The sequence below is a fragment of the Pristiophorus japonicus genome, chromosome 18, assembly GCF_044704955.1.
Source record: "Pristiophorus japonicus isolate sPriJap1 chromosome 18, sPriJap1.hap1, whole genome shotgun sequence".
Classification (NCBI taxonomy): Eukaryota; Metazoa; Chordata; class Chondrichthyes; family Pristiophoridae; genus Pristiophorus; species Pristiophorus japonicus.
The window spans coordinates 37,535,989-37,559,421 of NC_091994.1; the positions used below are offsets into that span (position 1 = coordinate 37,535,989).

Consider the following 23,433-nt stretch of genomic DNA (forward strand, 5'->3'; position numbering starts at 1 on the left):
GATTTATTGGTTGATTTAGTGATGTTTTTATCATTTATTATTGATGATGGCTCTTTATTTGTAAAACTGAAGTGTTTAATGTTTGTAAACTTCCCTTTAAACCCCCCCCCCCCATGCCTGATTTGTGACCTACGCCTGATTTTCTAAAGTGTAGACAAGGTTTTTTCGAGCGTACAAAAATCTTCACTTACTCCATTCTAAGTTAGTTTGGAGTAAATTTTCACTGACGAAACTTTGAAAACAGGCCTAAGTGGACGGACACGCCCCATTTTGAAAAAAAAATTCTGTTCCAAAGTGAAACTGTTCTAACTGACTAGAACTGGAGCAAACTAAAAGGCGAGAATTCCGATTTCTAAGATACTCCGTTCTACACCAGTTGCTCCTAAAAATCAGGAGCAAATCATGGCGAAACTTGGGGTCATTAACTCTGCTTCTCTCCACAGATGCTGCCTGACTTGCTGAGATTTCCATCATTTTTTGTCTTTATAACATTCAATAAACCCCGGCCTCTCCAATAATTTTGATCGTGGAGCAAAATGATCAGAACCAGAGAGACGGCAGGGAGGGTACAACACGCCTTAACCTCACCATTCATCTCTGACCCGTCCAACTCACCTCAGAAGGCGGGAGTCCTCCTGCGCCTTCTCCACATTCAGGCAACATCCTCTTGCTCTCCTCCGAGCTGCACTCACATGCGGGGGAAGGGTTTTGCATAGTCCAGTTACCGTTGAGAAAGATGTTCATGACTGACTCTGGGACTGCAGGAGTTATCCATTCAGTGCTACCTGTCGAGCAATGGGCTTCTCTGTGGGGAATGGGGCAAGAAAATGGAGGGAGGAAACACAAAATGTCAAATAAATTCTTAAAATTCATCCAATATAAACACAACGGTTCAAGATTGTTTCCAAATTTAAGGGGAAGGACCGTCTGGGGAGAGAAAGTTTGGTCATTTGCCCCAATATCTCCTTAGGTGGCTCGGTGTCTAATGTTGTTCGATAACACTCCTGTGAAGTGCCATGGAACATTGTACTAAAGCCACTACTTAAATGCAAATTGTTGTTGTCCCAAGTGTTTGCTAACGTGGGGCAGCTTGATGCATACCACAGAGCTTTGGTAATCACAGAGAGTTTAAATCCTTGTTCCCAATAATTTACAGGTACCTCACGTGATACTATTGGACCTTGGTGTTCTGATTTAGGAAGTCCCTCCCAATGAAGCAACAATGCTAAGAACGGCCATTTGCCAACCTCTCGACCCTCGAAATGCAGACGGGACAAGTCAGCAAACAGGAAGTTTGGACCCAGTGCTCAAGGCTAGAAATAATTGTGATTATATTGGTGCTCGACATCAGCAGCTCCAATAGTTGGAGAGTTAGAGCTGACCCAGGTAATGGGGACTGGAGGTGTTGTTCTCTATGTTACCATGGGCTGATTTATGATCCCAGAGTACAAGAGCAAGCTATCGTGAGCCCCATGCATAATCTGGGCATAGCCTCCAAAATAAGCATCTTTATTTATATATATATATAAATAAAAACTGTGGGGTGGCCAAATTAGCCTCTCATTCATTCAGTGCTCCGATCGACTGTCTGTTTCTGTGAGGCTCACACAAAATGCCTATGTACCTCGCTGATTCTGTAAGTACACCATGGTGGAATGGGTCCTAAGATTTCTTAACGTGTTTATTTTAAATGGCCCCGTTATAGTGCTGAGTGGGATTGGATAGAGGGGGCTAAACATTGTTGCACAGCTCTTGCTCTTGCTGGGAAGGGCCTGTGTGTTGATGTGTTAAGATGAGAGGTTTGTGTAGAATGGGCCTATAGTCCCTGGAGTTTAGAAGAACGAGAGGTGATCTCATTGAAGCATGTAAGATTCTGAAGGGGATTGACAGGGTAACTGCTGAGAGGTTGTTTCCCCCGGCTGGAGTGTCTAGAACCAGGGGGCACAGTCTCAGGATAAGGGGGCGAGGAGGAATTTCTTCACTCAGAGGGTGGTGAATCTTTGGAATTCTCTACCTGGGCTGAGGATGCTGTCTGAGTATATTCGAGGCTGAGATAGTTAAGATTTTTGGAGTCTAGGGGAATCCAGGAAATATGGAAATTGGGCGGGAAAGTGGAGTTGAGATTGATGATCAGCCATGATCTTATTGAATGGCGGAGCAGGCTCGAGGGGCCGTATGGCCGACTCCTGCTCCTATTTCTTATGTTCTTATGATGTTGAGTGAAGACAAGATTGGGCTCGATTGCGATGCCTCCTATATTCAAATGAATGATAATTGGTCAACGAGAAATGTTTACTGTTTGGGCTAAAACTGACAGGGTGGAGGAGATAGAGTAGGTGCTGTGTGCAGTGTCCGAGGGACAGTGTAACCCTGGGCTGATACTCACTTATTCGAATCATCTGCCATACACGTGGTACCAAACCCAGGATCGCTGAGGAGTGCACTGATCAGCCCGTGAGTACTGGGATCCTCTGGAATATCATCACTGAAGGGGAAAAAAGATAAACTAGATTCAACAATAACAACAACTGGAAGCAACAGATCTGTTCATAATCAGCAGCTCACACTGTGCCAACAGTCAGAACGACAGAGCTGACCCAGATACTACAAGCAACCCTCCTGCCTGATCTAACAACAGCTCGGCAGAGAAACCAATAAATTCCAGGGGTCACTGCAGTCATCTTCCATTTACTTGAGAAATACTAGCTCAGTGGGCAAATGCCCTCCCTGGGGTGGTACTGAGGCACACTGCCCAGGTCTGTGTAGAGTGTCTGACCGCACCCAGGATGGTGGCTGAGGCAGAGTTTGGCTTCACCATCCTCGGCAGTGGGTGGGGAAGGTGAAGGAGAAGATATAACCTTCAGGGCTGCTGACCAAGGGCCGGCGGCTCTTTGTCGGCCAGCGCGGACACGATGGGCCGAAATGGGCTCCTTCTGTGCTGTAAATGTCTATGTTTCTATGTAAGAGGAGGAGGTGGAAAATGGCCACAGCTCCTGCTGGGAAGTGCCTGCTTGTCGATGTTGAGTGAAGAAAAGATTGGGCTCAATTGTGATGCAACCCGTATTCAAATCTCAACACTGCACAACATAATTACGATCATAATTCGCCGGCTACATATTCACCGATCTTAGCTCATTTATCCAGAGAGACCAAAGTGCCCCCATCCCCGCCATTTCAACTGACTCTTGGAGTTTCTCCAGGGCACTATTCCACCCGGATGCCCATCGCACGTGTTGATCACGCTGTGTGATGAAGACCGCTCTGATATCAGCCTGAAATACTGCTGCCGTTCACTGGCTAGGATCACACATGAAGAATAGCCACTTCAGTGAGGTACTGAAGACCAGCTGGGTGCCATGGAAACCGTAACCCAGCGAGAGTCGCGTCTTCAGAGGAGACGAGAAAACAAAAAGAAAAGATTGGCATTCGCGTTGACCTTTTATCTACAATTACTGACTGTTATTTAATGTTTATGACACTTGTATAAATATTCAGTGGGCCTGGGATCAGAGATTTTCAGGTTGGTAAAGACTGTAATGATCAAATATTACCTGGCTTTGAATAGATGAGATGGAAGGATGGGTGAACATTCTGGAGTCTTGCTTGATTAAATTTGGGGATCTGGGAGCATTTATGAAGAACTTTCCCTCAGGAGATTAAATGGGTGGGTAAAGTCCCTGATCGGGGGCTGGGGAAGGAGTGTTATGATGGGCCAGATCCTATCTTTTGTTATCTTGGTTTAGGGAACACTCTTGCTTGTAAGTCAGAATGTCTGAGCCCCACTCGGGGACTTGAGCAGCGAGTGTGGGCCACAATTCAAAGACGTTTTCCTGGTGTCCTGGCTGACATTCCTCCCTCAACCACGACCACCAAAAAGAGATCGACTGGTTGCTCCTCTCACGGGTTGTGGGATCTTGCTGTTTACAAATCGACTGCTGCGTACACCTGCACAACAATAGTGACTGTACTTGAAAAGCAACTCATGGTATATGTACTTTGGGACATTTCTGAGACATGCGATAAGGCATCGTACCCCTTTCTTGGGGCTCTGACCAGTGCTTCCTGTTCTACAATAGTACAGCAGTGTTCGACATCCATCGCTGCACTCTCGGGACATATACATTAAGTTGAGTACCTGATGAAGGTGTACTGTTCTCCGTACATCAAGGCATTCAGTTCTAACGGTGGATACTTCCCAAATGGAGGCACAATCAGACTGAAGAGCAGAGCAACAAACACAAACATTGCAGGCAGCACAATCTGGAAAAGATACGACAGGAATCATCCATTGGTTCATTTACCCAGTATCAGTGGGCCATGCTTTATACTACTGTAACTGGATCAGCCCAGCCAGTATTGAGGTGCTGCACTATATAAACTAATGATACACCTAGCTAGCTCTTTCAGCAATAAACAGAGCTGGAGCGCTGGGCCCTAGAACATCATGGGCCGCCCCGACCTGTGTGAGAACACCACCGTAGATCGAGGCTATAAATAGGATTGAGTGCCGGACCCTGGAACATCGTGGGCGGAGGTGCGGCGAATGAGGGTACGGGGCCCAGAAGAGCCGAGGGCCCAGGGGCAGCACGGGCCAGCCCACACTGCGATATGTGTGCGCACTAGGTCCGTGCAGCAGAGCAGGTCTCCAGTCATCCTGGTTAATCCTTGCCACTGGATAAAGGCCTAGCTCTGTCAAGCCATGTGGTGGCTGATGTGCCACACGTTAAAAACATCTACGCACAGGCAGCTTCCACCCCCTCAATTGCAGTTCAGGACTGGAACATCGGGTCCTTCATTGAAACATCTGTGAACTCGTGTGGAAGCAAGTCATCCTTGTTAGAGGGACCACCTATTGATGATGACACCTGGCTATTTAAACAAGGACCCCGCCAATTCAGGCGAGTATCCTTGGCGGCAGCAACTTAAAATTGCAGTTAGCAGAATTGGGGCGGGGGCCCAACAGCAAAGTCTCCAGCGCCATTTTAACTGCGCTCCCTGCTCAGTTTCTGCTGTGAGGCGGGAGGGAGAAATTCAAGTCCCCCCCACCCCATAGTGTCAGGAAGGTACAGCACAGGTTCGATGTAGAGTAAAGGTCCCTTGCACTGTCCCTCAGAAATGCTCCCTATGCTGCACCAGTATGACAGCTCCATTTCCCACACAGACCATGTTGAGGGAGGTTACTGATTAGTGCTGGATTGAGGGCAGTTTGTATTGTGGGCCCACAGTGTAATGTATTTGCTTCATGGGTTCTTTGATTAAGAATTCATAGCAGCACATTGCTATTAATAACTAGTTGGTTTATTAGCAAAAGGTTTAACAATCACACTCCACATTACCAGCTCATCCACCAGGCTCACAACCAGCTGCCTCATCGTGGATCCCCCGAACCCAACTGGCTGGGGTTTTATTGAGTCTTGTGAACATCACGTGACTGGCTAAGCCACTCCCAACTCAACAGCTCTACAACTATTTTGTGTAGAAACAATCAAGTGCCCCCTGATTAAAGGGGGGGGGGCATGGGGGGTCACACTCCAAGAACTTTTCAAGTGCCCCCTTTATTTATTAATTTTTTTTTTTGAGGGCACCAAAACCACAAATTTTACAAGTGCCCCCTGGCTGAAAGGGGGAGGGGGCACTAAAACCGACAAACTTAAACAAATTAAACTGTAGGTATTATGGTTCAAATTAAAATTTGGTTGCCGAGGGTGATGATGCACTCCAGTCCCTCCGGCGCCCACCTCTTGCGGAAGGCCGCGAGCGTACCGGTGGACACCGCGTGCTCCATCTCCAGTACAGCCTGGCTTGGATGTAACCGTAGAAGAGAGGCAGGCAGTCGGGCTGAATGACCCCCTCGATTGACTGTTGCCTGGACCAGCTGATGGCCCCCTTGGCCGTGCCCAGGAGCAGTCATACGAGGAGGCCTTCCGACCTACCCGCTCCCCTCCGCACAGGGTGCCCAAAGATCAGGAGCGTGGGACTGAAGTGCAACCAGAATTTGAGGAGCAGCCCCTTCAAATATTGGAAGAGGGGCTGCAACCTCACACATTCAATAAAAACATGGAACACGGACTCTTCCAGACTCAACAGCTCTACAAAACTCTGAGCATAGTCACAAGTGCATACATTATACACAGGAACGAGGAGGAAACTGCTCAAACTAATTTCACATAGGAGTCTTAAACCCATCACACAAGGAAAACATTCATCATTCGAAGCTGCATTTTAACCCGGATCCCAGTAGTGGAAGGCCTTTAACTGGCCTCTGGTCCCGAACTATGGAACCGAAAACCAAGCTAGACTTCGTGCACTTGGTCGCTTTTCAGTAACTCCTCTGGAAAGTCGGGACGTGCTGGTGCTGAGTGAGACAGGATTGGTGGGCTTGGGCGTGCTGCCCACACTGTCGAATAGCCCATTGACAGTCACTGTCCAGGCTGACACTTGGACCAGGCACTGGATGGGAGCAGTCAGCTGTTGAACTGCATCCATAAGAACATAAGAATTAGGAACAGGAGTAGGCCATCTAGCCCCTCGAGCCTGCTCCGCCATTCAACAAGATCATGGCTGATCTGGCCGTGGACTCAGCTCCACTTACCCGCCCGCTCCCCACAACCCTTAATTCCCAGCAAAAGTCAGCTGCTTTTGGGGGGAGGGTTTTCAAAAAAATTAATTCTGGGGCTGTGGGCGTCGCTGGCAAGGCCTCCAATTATTGCCCGTCCCTGGTTGCCCCGAGAAGGCGGCGGTGCTGGGTACTGGGTAGCGTTTCGATGCAATGGCGTGGCCACTGCAGAGAGCAGTTAAGAGTCAACTACGTTGGTGTGGGACTGGGAGTCACAAATAGGGCAAGGACCTGCAGCACAACAAAAGTCAGACACGTTGGGGTGGGGGCGGTGCAGGAGTGGAGAAAGCAAATATTACATTCTAATCTTGTAGGCGGTTAAACTTACCTGAGCAAAGAGTCCCCGGTGGCTTCGCCGGGCGTAGAGAAAGCGTTTGATGAACAAGGACTGAAACTGCTGTCGGGTGAGCTGCCAGCCATGTAACTGGTATGAGCCCCTGCCGTCCATACAGTGCATGAAGTCTGTCTCCTTGGATTCTGAGCAAAGGTTCAAAGGAAACGGTTTTGTTAAAAACATGGCAGAAGCTGGGTGCTTTTAACAATAATTTATAAAACACCAGCCTGTGAATGTAAATTGTTCGATTAGTGAAGACTGCAAATAATTTAACAGTAATTATGTTACTTTTAAAAAATTTCAGTCAGCAAGGCTCACGGATACTCTGGCTGTTTCGTTATTGAGCTGAGCTCAGTGTTCCCCTGCTGAGGCTGCACTTTGAAAAGTATCAATTTAAACTTACACATGTTGTGATATCTCAACTCCCTCTCCTCTCGGGGCTGACTTTTCCCCGGGTACCAGGCACCCGCTGGGGTATCTTCCCCAAGCAGCTATTTTTCACGTGTGAGCCGAGACATTGGGTGTCAGCAAGTCGACTGTGAGGGGCATCACAGCCAAGCCTGATCCAACATCCACACAAGCGCAGTTTCCAGCAAGATCACGATCAGGAGTCCCCAGCCAGTTTTCGTCTCCTTAAACCAGGGGCAGAGCTCCCAAATCTCAGTCCCATTTGAGCCCAGCTCACTCAGCGCAGACCGAGGTTTGTAGACACTCGACCCGGCGGCCATCTTTTTGTTTGGATGTTACTCTAAAAGTTCATGGATTTAAATATTGGGCAAATGCGAGAGGCTCTATGAGCAAAATTGCTTCTCTCAGGTTTTGCATGCGTTCCTAACAGGTTAACTTCAGTCAAAACCGTATCTAATTTTTATTGAAGTCATACCTTTCGTTCGAACTTTCCTTTTTACTGGCATTTGGGAAGCATTAGAAACAGAGAGACAATGGGTTCAATATAAAAACATTCAGGGACTAAGTTTCATGTAATAATCCTGAATTTGCTCCAAATTCCCACACATGCTGATCCGGGAACTTGGAACAAGTGATGGATTCACCTAAATTTTGCCGTATTCTTAAAGTTAAATCCGGACATTAACATCTGGAGTCCTTGTGAAAAATACAGCGCTTTTTTTCATGTTCCTTTTTATTGGCAAGTGTTTTCATTCCTGAGTGACTTTGCTCCAGAGGGCTGTGTGGGCCACTTGGGCAGATTCCAGGCCAGCACTGATGCTCCCTCCGGCTGGCCATCTCAAGTGCCGGCTGTGAGTCTCCCCTCCAAATTTCCCATCCCGCCTGTGCTCGGCATTTGGCCGCTTGTTGTCACGGGGTTTGACAAATGAGCAGAGCAGCAAGACTTGCCACTGCCTGTCCCTGTTGCCCGTTGGATTCTGAACCTGCTTCCCGAGGGCTGCCATCTACTCCTTGGTCCCAGTGATGGGATTCCCTTCTCCTCCTCACCTGAAGGAGCCAGCTTGTGCTGGTCCACTGGCATCATCCTGTACCTCACCCAAATGGCCGTTCTGCGTGTGCGAGTCAGCAGCAAATGCTGGCAGACTATTCAGCCATGAGGGCGCGGTACAGCCGAGTCCAACGGCAATGCGTTGATCCTTTACAGCAGGAGCCACTGGGTAGCAATGTTCCCGCGAGGCTGCGCGGCGAACTGGGAGGTCCCACGCAGGCCACTCACCGGCTTTTACATTGTAGATACTTCTGCGTATGCGCAGAAAGTTGAATGGGCCGCGCAGTGGTGGAGGCAGGCCAGCAGGAGGCAGTGCAGCTTAAGGGGGACATTGTTGGAGTGTGATCAGGATCGGGAATCCAGGCTGATATTTTTTCCCCTCACTAGCCCAGGGCCACTGAGGCCAAATGTACCACCATGACCCCAGCGAGAAGAGCTGACGGATAGGGGATTGACCTTGGACCTTCCCGGCCTTTATGGCTTCATATCACATCAGTTACGGGGCGGAGGGGAGGGGGGGGAAGTTCGTTCATCCAGTGAGCCTTAATCTGGCTATAATAACACACAATATTGTCCTCAAAATCTATCGGCATCATTAAGTGTGCGTATTACCGGGTTCTGTATCAGGCATCTCAAAATCCCCTTCCTCGCTGACTGGCTGCAGTGTGTGCTCACTGGACCTCGAACAGCGGACTCTTTTAATGGGGACATTTCCATCTGTGAAACCCGAGAAAAATTAATAAGGACACAGAAAGGGACACAAAGAAATCTTGAGTAAATAAAACGGTTCTAAAGTTCATGAGTGGTGCACTAGATGAACACAAGCACTTCTGCTGATGCACCCTGATCATGTGTCAGCGTTTGACCCCAATACACCGACCTCCATCTGCTGCCATATTTGGCTAACAGCCAGATCTGACCCAGTATGAAATCCCACCTCGGAATCCGACCTGGTGCGGGTGCAAGCACAATGGACTCGTGACTTGAACTTTCGTGATGATTCAACACATTCCTCCCCCTCCTCCCAGCATTCAGCAACTCTGATTATCGTGATGAAGGAGAAACTGCTCTGGCCCTGCCAACATCCCAGATTCTGAAAATAAGCACAGAACTCGAGCAGGAGTCTAGCGGGAGAGCGGAAGTCACGGATGGCTCCTTGGAATTCTCTCGCATGGCTGCAATACTCACGCTGGTACTCCCTATCTCTGTAATCGCCTTCAGCCTCACAACCCTGCCCCCGCCCGCCCGAGATGTCTGCTCTCCTCTAATTCTGCCCTCTTGAGCATCCCTGATTATAATCGCTCAACTTTTGGTGGCCGTGCCTTCTGCTGCCTGGGCCCGAAGCTCTGGAACTCTATCCCTAAACCTCTCTATCTCTCTTTCCTCCTTTAAGACACTCCTTTAAAAACTACCTCTTTGAGCAAGCTTTTGGTCATCTGCCGTAATTTCTTATGTGCTTCGGTGTCAAATGTATTTGTTTTGTCTTATAATACTCTTGTGAAGCACCTTGGGACGTTTTAGAAACACAGAAAATAGGTGCAGGAGCAGGCCATTCGGCCCTTCGAGCCTGCACTACCATTCAATATGATCATGGCTGATCATTCAACCTCAGTACCCAGCTTCTGCTTTCTCTCCATACCCCCGATCCCTTTAGCCGGAAGGGCCACATCTAACTCCCTTTTGATATATTGGTAGAGAATTCCACAGGTTCACAATTCTCTGGGTGAAAAAGTTTCTCCTCATCTCAATCCTATATGGCTTACCCCTTAAGCTTAGTTACTACATTAAAGGCGTTATATAAATACCAGTTGTTGTTGTTGTGGTGGTACACTGTGTGAGACCTCCCTCTGAACTGAGAGAGCTGGCAAGGCTGATACTTAAAAAAAAATACACAGGATGAGCTGGATGGAAAAAGATCACGGTCCATCTCGCTCACCTTCGACCATCCTGGGAGCCACAAGATACAATGATAATGGAGATGTTGACTAATCACGGCATTAATCTGTGTTAATTAGTCTACAACAGACCCAGAAACCCCCAAGGGTGGAGAGCCTTGCGAACTATAGGTCCAAAGTCACCTTTTCCCTCAAGCTTGCTACACTTCATGCCTCAAATTACTCATATGCTTTACCCCAAAATATACATGTGTCTATACTTAGAGGCAATTGAAATGAACTAATGGATCGCAGGTAAATGGGACACTGTCACCTCAGGTACCTTGCTCATTTGTGGTTTTGTTATTTTATTCTCCTCCAACAAACTTCCTTCTCCATCCCCCTCGAGATGTGGATTGTTGCTGGGGTAGTACTCCATGTGGAACAACAGCCATCCAATCCAAGCGAGTGTCGGCTGGCTCTTTCACCATGGGGTGCATCACCGCTCAGCCTCATTGTGTCGTCCCTCAAAATAGAATCATAGAATAGTACAGCAAAGGAGGCCATTCGGCCCATCGAGTCTGTCCAAAGAGCAGTCCAGTTCGTCCCACTCCCTCGCTCTTTCCCCGTATCCCTGCAATTCCCTTGTGAAAGCTATTATTGAAACTGTTTCCACCACTATCCTGTCAGGCAGTGCATTCCAAATCCTAACCACTCGCTGCGTAAAAAAGTTTTTCCTCATGTCGCCTCTGGGTTTCATTTGCCAATCAACTTGATTTGCGCCCTCTGGTTATCGACCCTTCAGCCAATGGAAACATTTTCTCTTTATTCATGATTTTAAACACCTCTATCACATATCCTCTGAGCCTTCTCTGCTCGAAGGGGAACAACCGCCAGCTTCTCCAGTCTATCCACGTAACATGTAATCCCTCATCCCTGGAACTATTCTCGTCAATCTCTTCTGTACCCTCTCCAAAGCCTTCATGTCCTTCCTAAAGTGTAGTGCCCAGAATTGGACACAATACTCCAGTTGGGGCCGAACTAGGGTTTTATACAGGTTTAGCCTAATTTCCTGGCTTTTATACTTTATTTATAAAGCCCAGGATACCATATGATTTATTACCTGCTTTGTTAGCCTGTCCTGCCACCTTCAAAGATTAGTGCCCCGACCACACACCCCCAGGTCTCTCTGTTCTTGCACCTCCTTTAAAACTCTACTATTTAGCTTGTATTTTCTCTCCTCATTCTTCCTACAAGAATGTATCACCTCACACTTTTCTACATTGAATTTCAACTGCCATGTGTGCACCATTCCACCAGCCTGTCTCTGTCCTCTTGAAGTTTATTACTATATTCCTCACAGTTCAAGATCCGCACGGTTGCAGTTTCCAGCACAAGTCACTGGTTGGTGGGCAGCAATTGGAGCCCCGGCTGATTACTTTGCCCCAGCCTGAGGCATCGAGTCCGATTGCAGCAACTCTACTGTCACCTTGCGAGTTCTGCTAACTCAGCAGTGATTGGGGCTCGAGTCTGGGGCTTGAAACAGGCCTTTCTAAATAAAAGAAATGTTTGTGAAGAGTGAATGAAAACAATGTGAAGGTGTAAGTGTTAAATTACCTGCAACATCACTGTCCACTCCCGTGTCCTCAGCCACTTTGAGAAAAATCTAGAAAATACACATGTTAAAAACATATTATATAATTTTTTAAATCAATTTCAATGGTCTAAAAAAAAGACAGATTAAAAAAAAAGTGATGAACCATGAGATATTGGATACGAGGATGGGAAAGAGAGAGCTGTAATTTAATCTGCCTGACCCACATCACTAAATGTGACAACATAGAAAATAGGTGCAGGAGTAGGACATTCGGCCCTTCGAGCCTGCACCACCATTCAATAAGATCATGGCTGATCATTCACCTCAGTACCCCTTTCCTGCTTTCTCTCCATATCCCTTGATCCCTTTAGCTGTAAGGGCCATATCTAACTCCCTCTTGAATATATCCAATGAACTGGCATCAACAACTCTCTGCGGTAGAGACTTCCACAGGTTAACAACTCTCTGAGTGAAGAAGTTTCTCCCCATCTCAGTCCTAAATGGCTTACCCCTTATCCTTAGACTATGTCTTCTGGTTCTGGACTTCCCCAACATCGGGAACATTCTTCCTGCATCTAACCTATCCAGTCCTGTCAGAAGCTTATATGTTTCAATGAGATCCCCTCTCATCCTTCTAAACTTGAGTGAATACAGGCCCAGTCGATCCAGTCTCTCCTCATATATCAGTCCTGCCATCCCGGGAATCAGTCTGGTGAACCTTCGCTGCACTCCCTCAATAGCAAGAATGTCCTTCCTCAGATTAGGAGACCAAAACTGAACACAATATTCCAGGTGAGGCCTCACTAAGGCCCTGTACAACTAAAGTAAGACCTCCCTGCTCCTATACTCAAATCCCCTAGCTGTGAAGGCCAACATACCATTTGCCTTCTTCACTGCCTGCTGTACCTGCATGCCAACTTTCAATGACTGATGTACCATGACACCCAGGTCTCGTTACACCTCCCCTTTTCCTAATCTGCCACTATTCAGATAATATTCTGCCTTCATGTTTTTGCCACCAAAGTGGATAACCTCACATTTATCCACCTTATACTGCATCTGCCAAGCGTTTTCCCACTTACCTAACCTGTCCAAGTCACCCTGCAGCCTTTTAGCATCCTTCTCACAGCTCACACCACCACCCAGCTTAGTGTCATCTGCAAACTTGGAGATATTACACTCAATTCCCTCATCCAAATCATTAATGTATATTGTAAAGAGCTGGGGTCCCAGAACTGAGCCCTGCGGCACCCCACTAGTCACTGCCTGCCATTCTTAAAAAGGACCCATTTATCCCGACTCTCTGCTTCCTGTCTGCCAACCAATTCTCTATCCACGCCAGTGCACACCAATCTCGTGTGTGGGACCTTGTCAAAAGCCTTTTGAAAGTCCAAATACACCACATCCACTGGTTCTCCCTTGTCCACTCTACTAGTTACATCTTCAAAAAATTCTCCAAGATTTGTCAAGCAGGATTTCCCTTTCATAAATCCATGCTGACTTGGACCGATCCCGTCACTACTTTCCAAATGTGCTGCTATTTCATCTTTAATAATTAATTCCAACATTTTCCCCACTACTGATGTCAGGCTAACTGGTCTATAATTACCCGTTTTCTCTCTCCCTCTTTTCTTTAAAGGTGGTGTTACATTAGCTACCTTCCAGTCCATAGGAACCGATCCAGTGTCGATAGACTGTTGGAAAATGATCACCAATGCAACCACTATTTCTAGGGCTACTTCCTTAAGTACTCTGGGATGCAGACTATCAGGCCCTGGGGATTTATCAGCCTTCAACCCCATCAATTTCCCAAAAACAATTTCCCGCCTAATAAGGATTTTCTTCAGTTCCTCCTACTCACTAGACCCTCGGTCCCCTAGTATTTCCGGAAGGTTATTTGTGTCTTCCTTCGTGAAGACAGAACCAAAGTATTTGTTTAACTGGTCTGCCATTTCATTGTTACCCATTATAAATTCACCTGAATCTGACTGCAAGGGACCTATGTTTGTTTTCACTAATCTTTTTCTCTTCACATATCTATAGAAGCTTTTGCAGTCAGTTTTTATGTTCCCAGCAAGCTTCCTCTCATACTCTATTTTCCCCCTCCTAATTAAACCCTTTGTCGTCCTCTGCTGTATTGCAAAATTCTCCCAGTCCTCAGGTTTGCTGCTTTTTCTGGCCAATTTATATGCCTCTTCCTTGGGAAGTTAAGGATTTAACACTATCCTTAATTTCCCTTGTTAGCCATGGTTGAGCCACCTTCCCCGTTTTATTTTTGCTCCAGACAGAGATGTACAATTGCTGAAGTTCATCCATGTGATCTTTAAATGTTTGCCATTGCCTATCCACCATCAACCCTTTAAGTATCACTCGCCAGTCTATTCTAGCCAATTCACGTCTCATACCATCGAAGTTACCTCTCCTTAAGTTCAGGACCCGAGTCTCTGAATTAACTGTGTCACTCTCCATTTTAATAAAGAATTCTACCATATTATGGTCACTCTTCCCCAAGGGTCCTCGCACAACAAGATTGTTAATTAGTCCCTTCTCATTACACATCACCCATTCTAGGATGGCCAGCTCCCTGAGTGGTTCCTCGACATATTGGTCTAGAAAACCATCCCTAATACACTCCAGGAAATCTTCCTCCACCGCATTACTACCAGTTTGGTTAGCCCAATCAATATGTAGATTAAAGTCGCCCGTAATACTGCTGTACCTGAATTGCACGTGTCCCTAATTTCTTGTTTGATGCTGTCCCCAACCTCACTACTACAGTTTGGTGGTCTGTACACAACTCCCACTAGTGTTTTCTGCCCTTTGGTATTCCGTAGCTCCACCCATACAGATTCCACATCATCCAAGCTAATGTCCTTCCTTACTATTGCATTAATTTCCTCTTTAACCAGCAACACCACCCCACCTCCTTTCCCTTTCCGTCTATCCTTCCTAAATGTTGAATACCCCTGGATGTTGAGTTCTCGGCCTTGGTCACCCTGGAGCCATGTCTCCGTGATGCCAATTACATCATATCCATTAACTGCTATCTGCGCAGTTAATTGATCCACCTTATTCCGAATACTCCTCACATTGAGGCACAGAGCCTTATGGCTTGTCTTTTTAACATCCTTTGCCCCTTTAGAATTTTGCTGTAATGTGGCCCTTTTTGCTTTTTGCCTTGGATTTCTCTGCCCTCCACTTTTACTTTTCTTCTTTCTATCTTTTGCTTCTGCCCCCATTCTACTTCCCTCTGTCTCCCTGCATAGTTTCCCATCCCCCTGCCATATTAGTTTAACCCCTCCCCAACAGCACTAGCAAACACTCCCCCTCGGACATTGGTTCCGGTCCTGCCCAGGTGCAGACCGTCCAGTTTGTACTGGTCCCACCTCCTCCAGAACCGGTTCCAATGTCCCAGGAATTTGAATCCCTCCCTTCTGCACCACTCCTCAAGCCATGTATTCATCTGAACTATCCTGTGATTCCTACTCTGACTAGCACGTGGCACTGGTAGCAATCCTGAGATTACTACTTTTGAGGTCCTACTTTTTAAATTTAGCTCCTAGCTCCCTAAATCCCCAAACAGTAATAATGCCAGTAACTGCACAAACTGTATTGTATCAACTATCAGAGGCCTGGGAGTGAATTATCAAACTGTGTCATCTCTGTTCCTAATAACTCCCCCTCCACTTTAATCTTCTGCTCTGTGACTTTGTAACTCGCTCCATTATCAGTGGTCATCGCGTAAACCGACCCTTGGGGCTGGAGGGTGCAGTGGGTCATCCATTGTCCTTTCATCCTGGGCTCAAATCCAGCCCCGGCTATGGGACAAACATCGCCTGTGTGTGCTGGCTGTAGGGTCCTACATCAGCCAAATATGGGCAGCTGGAATCCACTTCCAGTGGGCATGGGCCTCCAGCACAAAACTGCCTCCAATTGGATCGTCCCACTCAGAGACCACAGGGTGGCTGGTTACCCCCCCAAAAAATCTACCTGGTAAAGTTGCCTCAGTCTTTACCACACTTTAGGAAGGATATCAAGGCACTGAAGAGGAGATTTACCAGAACAATAACTGCTGAAGTCCATCATCCCAGGTATGTGAAGAGATGAGAGATGCTGGGGCTGCTGTATGTAGAGCAGAGAAGGCTAAGGGGAGATTTAAGAGAGGTATTTAAAATTCTCAGGGGTTTTGATAGGGTAGATAGGGAGAAACTGTTTCCACCGGCAGGAAGGACACAGATTCAAGATAAAGCCAGTGGGGAGATGAGGAGAGTTTATTTTATGCAGCGAGTTGTTGTGATCTAGACTGCGCTGCCTGAAAGGGTTGTGGAAGCAAATTAAATAATAACTTTCAAAAGGGATTGGGATAAATATGGTAAGGAACATTTTGCAAGGCTCTGGAGAAAGAATGGGTGGGGGGACCAATTGGATAGTTCTTCCAAACAGCTGCCACATGCACGATGGGCTGAATTACCTTCTTCTGTGCTGTCCGATTCCAGGCTATGCACCCACACACTCTATCGCAGTGTAGCCTCGCCTGAAAGGTTCTGGCGAAACCATATGTTGAACATGCACATGCACACAGGCAGTGCTAAATGTGGTTTCCTAATCCATAATCACACAAAGCCCAACAACCTACATCATTGTACAAGATTGTTTTGACCTGAAGCTGAACTGAAATGAATGCACCATTTACCTGTAACCCTCAAGACCACAGCTCTGCATGGACAGGTGAATGGGACTGAAGTCTTGAGAACGCAAATGATTCAAACAATGACTATCCCACCAGGAAGACATTCTAGCTTTCTTTTTCATTCCATAGGAGAATACCAAAAGTACTTTTGAAGTATAGTCACTGTTGTAATGTATGAAACACTGCAGCCAATTTGCACACAGCAAGGTTCTACAAACAGTAATGAGATAATGACCAAATGATCTGTTTTAGTGATGTTGGCTGAGGGATAAACATTGTTCAGGTCACTGCCGGGGGGGGGGGGGGGTGGTGAAACTCACCTGCTCTTCGAATAGTGCCATGGGATCTTTTATGCCCACCTGACGGGGTGGCATACAGGGAGCTTTACTCTGCACCTAACTCTTTTGGTAGCTGGCCTAGGAGTGTTTGATGGGGTAGTGTAGTGGGAGCTGCATTCTGCATGTAACCTGTGCTGCACCTGACCTGGGAGTGCTTGATACTGTCACAGAGTGCCTGAAATGGGAAAGTGTTCCACTTCCAACCACCAACATCCCTCGCCCGAGAAACACAACATTTACAAAAACAGAAACAAAGACACAGTGATGCATGCAGGGAGCTTTGCCAAGATAAATAGACAAGTGAGAAAGTACAAATAAACACCACCAAAACCAGACCAAATGGTGGACTATCCATCACATTTGCTGTTTGTGGGACCTTGCTGTGCATAAATTGGTTGCCACATTTGCCTACAAAACAATAGTGTGTACACTTCACTGTAATTCATTAACCATGAAGTACCTTAGGATGTTGAGGACAAGGCAAGTGCTTTCTTTCAAGATCAATGAAAACCAACAAGAAAGGGTGGCTCTGCCCTCCTATAAAACTATTTCCCTCACCCCCCAAACAACAATTTGTATTTCTCTCCTTCGTTTAACATATTAAAATATCCCAAGGCACTTCACAAAAGCGTTATCAATAAAAATTTGACACTGAGCCACATAAGGAGATATTAAATCATGGCCAAAAGTTTGGTTCAAGGTTTTAAGAAGCATCTTAAAAGAGGAAAGAGAGGTAGATAGACGGAAACATCTAGGGAGCAAATTCCTGAACTTAGCGTCGAGGCGGCTGAAGGCACCTCAGCCAATGGTGGAGCACAGAAAATGAGAGGCGCCCAAGAGGCCGAAATTGGAGGGGCGCAGAGTGCTCGGAGGTTTGTAGGGCAGGAGGAGATTAGAGATAGGGACGGGTGAAGCCATGAAGGGATTTGAACACAAGGATGAGAATTTTTGCATTGAGGCATTGCCAGACCATTGCCACATTTTAGCCCATTCCTCTGCATGCTGACCTCTTCGAGGGTGGTGTCCGAGATCCCGTAACTGGAAATTCCGAGCTCACAGAGACGGTTATCCAGTTCCTGGAAGAGTTCCACAAACGCGCCATCCTTTGCCCCAACATAGGGTAAAATATACGTCATTTCGTGCCCAAAATCCTCTACCAGACGTGCGTCGGAGACGTATTTCTGCACCAGCGCTAAAACCGTTGACACATCTGGGAAATACAAAAAGGAAACCAACATGAAAGCTATGCCCATGACCCGCTGTCTGTCAGGGTCAGTCCTTATCCAGCTTTAGCACAGAGGGAGGGTCATCCGACTGAAATATGGTCACCCAAAACACCATGACCAAAGGCACCTGACACCAACTCGGCAGAGCGGACACGCCCAGAATGCATCTCCAGAGCAAGCCACTCTAAGACCCACTTATCATCACTCGCTATCATCTACCTTGTACACTTCGTACCAGATCTACGCACTAACCTGATGCCCAGGCCATAGTCTTGACTAGTGACTTCACGGGCTCTCACAGATCCACCACAGAGCAACCCATGTTCATATATTTTTTTTAAATATTACACACTACCGATTAAAAATTCGCTTGCTCTCTTTTTCCTCCTCTCCCACATCTGGGTCCCAAGAAACATTCCAAAATGGGAAGGTTGCGGCTGAGGGCCCAGAGATAGAGAGCAGTACACCTGCCAGGTCCCATGGGGAGATGGGCCACAAGCGGTCCCAGGATCTGCAATTGGAGAATCAGAACTGAATACTGTGGATGCAACACAAGATAACGCATTGTAACCAGAGAATTTCAACAAAGAAACTGAAAGCCACTTTCCTTAAATCAAACTCTAATTGTAACCTTCATATAGATTCATTTGGGTTCAAATTGCACTTTGTATGAAATTATTTTCTCCGGTATTTGAACCCATTTATTTTAAGCAGGTTAAAACCTTCATCGAAATTGGATACAGAAGAATTTCATACAAACCCACCGCTAACATTGCTCAGCATGGTTACAACCTTAATCGTCTTCTATCAATGAGTTCAATGAAGCTTTTTTAATCTGAGCACCGGAACCCTCTTCACATTCTCCCAAACAATAGCAGGAACATTATACGGTGTAACAACCAACCTAAGGGCAGAATTTTCCGGGGGGTCAGCGGCTGTGATCACTGGTGAGTTTGACGGCTGGTCAACCCACCTTTCCCAAATGTTGGGTTTGCTCAGTGCCGACAGACCCAACACACACCGGCGGGGGAGGCAATTGAGATCATTAGTGACTTGTTTACAGCCACTTAACAATGCTTTTCTCCCCCAGCTTTTGGATTTTGACAGGTTGCCCACCGATATTCCGCTGTGTCTAGACCTAGTCAGTGAAGCTGAGGCAGGAGGTGACTTGCCATTTTTTCAGTTGATGAGTTGACAGCTTCAAATGTCAAGTCAAAGCCCCAGTTGAATCAGATATCTTCCCTTAGCCACTAACTTCTCTAAACTGCATTTCCACTACAGATTCAAAAATGCTGCAAGTCTTTACACATCTCCATCCAGTCTGACCTCATTACCTCTCCCGCCATTGGCAGATCGCTTCTGGAATCTCAACTTCACCTGCCATCTATTCCATCAGCATCAGTGCCCTTGAAACTATCTCACCTTGGTCCTCAGAATTATCCCCAACGCCAGCAGCACCAACCTTCTCCGCAAACACCTGATGCTGCACAGGACACAGGGCATCAGCACACAACCATATTGCTGCCGGGATGATCTCAGCATGGGCAGATTTACTACTTCACTTGACGCTGTACGCCCTTGGCTGCTACAAGATGCGCTAGGTTGGCACCACCCCACACCAACACCATAAAGCATCCTTACAATGCCCAATCCATTTCTTTCACACTCATCACCATTGCAGGGGGGGGGGGGGGGGCGGGGGCGGGGGGTACCGCTATGTCTCACCATTCACTGCAGTTCTCTAAGTCACTTCCAAAGGTGCACACAAATTTGTCCACGAATGCAAAGTGTTCAAAATAAAGGTTTCAATGTTTGACAGCACATTAACAAAAACTTTACATAAACATTGCATAAAACACCCAAGTGCCTACCCTTGTGTGTTGTTAGTTGGTATGATCGCACTAGGATGATGGCGATTGTGACATGTGACGAGGGAGAAGGGGAAGTGACAATGTAGATAGAGAGGGATGGATGGAGGTGCAAGGTAAGTTGGTGTGAGTAAGGATGTGCAGGAGTAAGGTCGGGAAGGCAGAGTGATGGGGATGTGATGAGTGGCACAGCAGGATGAGGTTGAGTGTGGCTTTGTACTAACATTACGTGATCCACTGAGATCATTGAAAGGTTTGTGCCAAGGTTTGGTCCTCCTGGTGACATCTCTGCTTGTGCTCTCCTATGCAATGTGCAGTCAGACTGCGTTGGTCTCCTGGGGAGGTGTCTTCTGCCCATTGGAAGGGAAGAGAACCTCCCTGTGTGCTGTGACTCCCTCCATATAGGAGAGCCTGGGTGCATGTGTGCGCCTCTGTGCAGTGCGTGTCAGTGTTTGCAGAACTTCAATACTGTAAAACACTGACAACACAAATGTCAAAATAAATTTGCGCATGATCCCTGTAAGGAAACTGGCTTATGACGCGTCATCGAATGATGTCACCAGACCCGCTTCCTTCAATTGGCCGACAAACGTGCTGGGCGGGCTTAACAAGCCAATCAGGAGAAAATCATTTTGGACAGCAGGCTGGAGCCAGCAACGAGGCCGGGATCCACCACAGAGCCTCCGACGTTGGTAAAATCCAGCTCAATTATTCTACTGTTAAACTACAGCGATGTATAACTCTGTGCGCCCCCTTAAGGTCACAAAGTGCCATTGCCATGCTATGCTGGGTCAGTCAACAACAAAAACTTGCATTAATATAGTGCCTTTAACGTATTAAAACGTCCCAAGGTGCTCTACAGGACTGTTATCAGACAACATTTGACACTGCATTAATTGTTTATTAGCAGAGCCTCAGGCCGGTTAGTGTTCATGCCGAATTTCAGTGTAGGACACCTAAAGTCAATCGGGTGGCATTTTCTGACACTGGGGAAATTTCTCTTTTTTTATTAAAAACTTTTTATTGAAGCTTGACACAGAAATTTGCATGTGACTCAATATAAAGAAAAATAAATATATAAAATTCTTGCGAGTGTCTGGTTCTATAGGTATCCTGGTGCCTCATCAAAATACCAAACATCTTTCCCCAGATTCCCTTCTCCCATTATTTATTTATTTAAAATCCCACTGATCATTCTGGTCCAACGCGCTACGTTGGGACAGAGAGTTGACCCTGAGGCTCAGTCCCACCACCTTTAGAGGTATAGTTTAGTTACACTTGGGGGAACTCAGTCAGTCCAGGCTCTCTCTGTTGAATGGACTGTCTAGTGTGAACAAGCCATGAAAACCTGGGTCTATGATTCTGGTGTCGGGACAAAGGAGCTGCCCCTCTGGATTTGCTCCTTTAGAAGCCCAGGGGACCTGTTGCAAATGTAAAAGTCAGAGAATGGCGTACAGGCACCGCTCGACTGAACCTAGTTGAAGCACAAAGGATAAAAGTAGTCAAATGTTCGGATGGACTGAGCTACTCCTGAAATGGAACAATGACAAAGCAGACCTTATTTGTACCGATAAAGGGAGTGAAACTTACCCAGTGCGCCGGTTTCACTGTACTGCTCACTGCCAAGCCCAGTATCATAGCTCCTCTCCGAATCACTGTCATCCTGGCAACAGAAAACACAAGAAACAGTCAACGATGAGAAAAGGCCACTTGGTCCATCAGAGTGGGTCCCTCTCGCGAAATCGAGGTTAAAATCTGCAACCGACCAAACGTAAAAACTCACAGCAATTCCAGCCTTGGAAACCAACACAAGGAATGCCAGGACTGAATATTTTGTTCTGATAACATGCAGAATGTGAAAAATCCCCCCAAAAATTCCAGAGAATGTTAATACTCCAGAAAGGCAAAGCACGTGTATGTGTGTGAGTCTGTCTGTCTGTGTCTCTCTGTCTACATGTGTCTGTGTGTGCGCGCGTCCGCGTGCGAATGGGAGTGTGACCGTGTGTGCGCGAGTGTGTGCCCATGTGCACGCGAGTGTGTGCCCGTGTGTGAGTGTGCCAGAGTGTGCCCGAGTGTGTGAGAATGTGCCCGAGTGTGTGAGAATGTGCGCGAGAGTGTGCCCGAGTGCGCGAGAGTGTGCCCGAGTGCGCGAGAGTGTGCCCGAGAGTGTGCCCGAGTGCGCGAGAGTGTGCCCGAGTGCGCGAGAGTGTGCCCGAGTGCGCGAGAGTGTGCCCGAGAGTGTGACCGGGTGCGCGAGAGTGTGCCTAAAACCAAACCTGGTTTCACCCAACCACTACTTCCTAATGTACCCGATATTATCTCCTACTCATCTGATCTTTGGTGAGGCCCTGCACTGTAGACCTTGGACATATATAGATTGTTCAATAGCGCGAGCATCGAGAGAGGGACGGACGGCAGAGCGAGCGAGGACAGAGAGAGCGAGCGAGGACAGAGAGAGCGAGCGAGGACAGAGAGAGCGAGCGAGGACAGAGAGAGCGAGCGAGCGAGGACAGAGAGAGCGAGCGAGCGAGGACAGAGAGAGCGAGCGAGCGAGGACAGAGAGAGCGAGCGAGCGAGGACAGAGAGAGCGAGCGAGCGAGGACAGAGAGAGCGAGCGAGCGAGGACAGAGAGAGCGAGCGAGCGAGGACAGAGAGAGCGAGCGAGCGAGGACAGAGAGAGCGAGCGAGCGAGGACAGAGAGAGCGAGCGAGCGAGGACAGAGAGAGCGAGCGAGCGAGGACAGAGAGAGCGAGCGAGCGAGGACAGAGAGAGCGAGCGAGCGAGGACAGAGAGAGCGAGCGAGCGAGGACAGAGAGAGCGAGCGAGCGAGGACAGAGAGAGCGAGCGAGCGAGGACAGAGAGAGCGAGCGAGGACAGAGAGAGCGAGCGAGGACAGAGAGAGCGAGCGAGGACAGAGAGAGCGAGCGAGGACAGAGAGAGCGAGCGAGGACAGAGAGAGCGAGCGAGGACAGAGAGAGCGAGCGAGCGAGGACAGAGAGAGCGAGCGAGCGAGGACAGAGAGAGCGAGCGAGCGAGGAGAGAGAGCGAGCGAGCGAGGACAGAGAGAGAGAGCGAGCGAGGACAGAGAGAGAGAGCGAGCGAGGACAGAGAGAGAGAGCGAGGACAGAGAGAGAGAGCGAGGACAGAGAGAGAGAGCGAGCGAGGACAGAGAGAGAGAGAGCGAGGACAGAGAGAGAGAGCGAGCGAGGACAGAGAGAGAGAGCGAGCGAGGACAGAGAGAGAGAGCGAGCGAGGACAGAGAGAGAGAGAGCGAGGACAGAGAGAGAGAGCGAGGACAGAGAGAGCGAGCGAGGACAGAGAGCGAGCGAGGACAGAGAGAGCGAGCGAGGACAGAGAGCGAGCGAGGACAGAGAGAGCGAGCGAGGACAGAGAGAGCGAGCGAGGACAGAGAGAGCGAGCGAGGACAGAGAGAG

At 47.7% G+C, this 23,433-nt stretch overlaps 1 protein-coding gene across 3 annotated transcripts in view; it reads right to left on the reverse strand.

Moving 5' to 3' along the window:
- Nucleotides 1-23,433, reverse strand: part of LOC139228665 (phospholipid-transporting ATPase ABCA1-like) — a 218,882-nt gene that overhangs the window by 35,656 nt on the left and 159,793 nt on the right. For all 3 annotated transcript variants that reach the window (XM_070859893.1, XM_070859892.1, XM_070859894.1), the window contains 8 exons: nt 21,590-21,662; nt 17,913-18,115; nt 11,898-11,946; nt 9,019-9,123; nt 6,945-7,093; nt 4,136-4,260; nt 2,387-2,485; nt 616-805 (listed from right to left, as the gene is read on the reverse strand). In XM_070859893.1, coding sequence (XP_070715994.1) covers nt 616-805; nt 2,387-2,485; nt 4,136-4,260; nt 6,945-7,093; nt 9,019-9,123; nt 11,898-11,946; nt 17,913-18,115; nt 21,590-21,662 — 993 coding nt within the window. The remainder of the gene's footprint in view (nt 1-615; nt 806-2,386; nt 2,486-4,135; nt 4,261-6,944; nt 7,094-9,018; nt 9,124-11,897; nt 11,947-17,912; nt 18,116-21,589; nt 21,663-23,433) is intronic.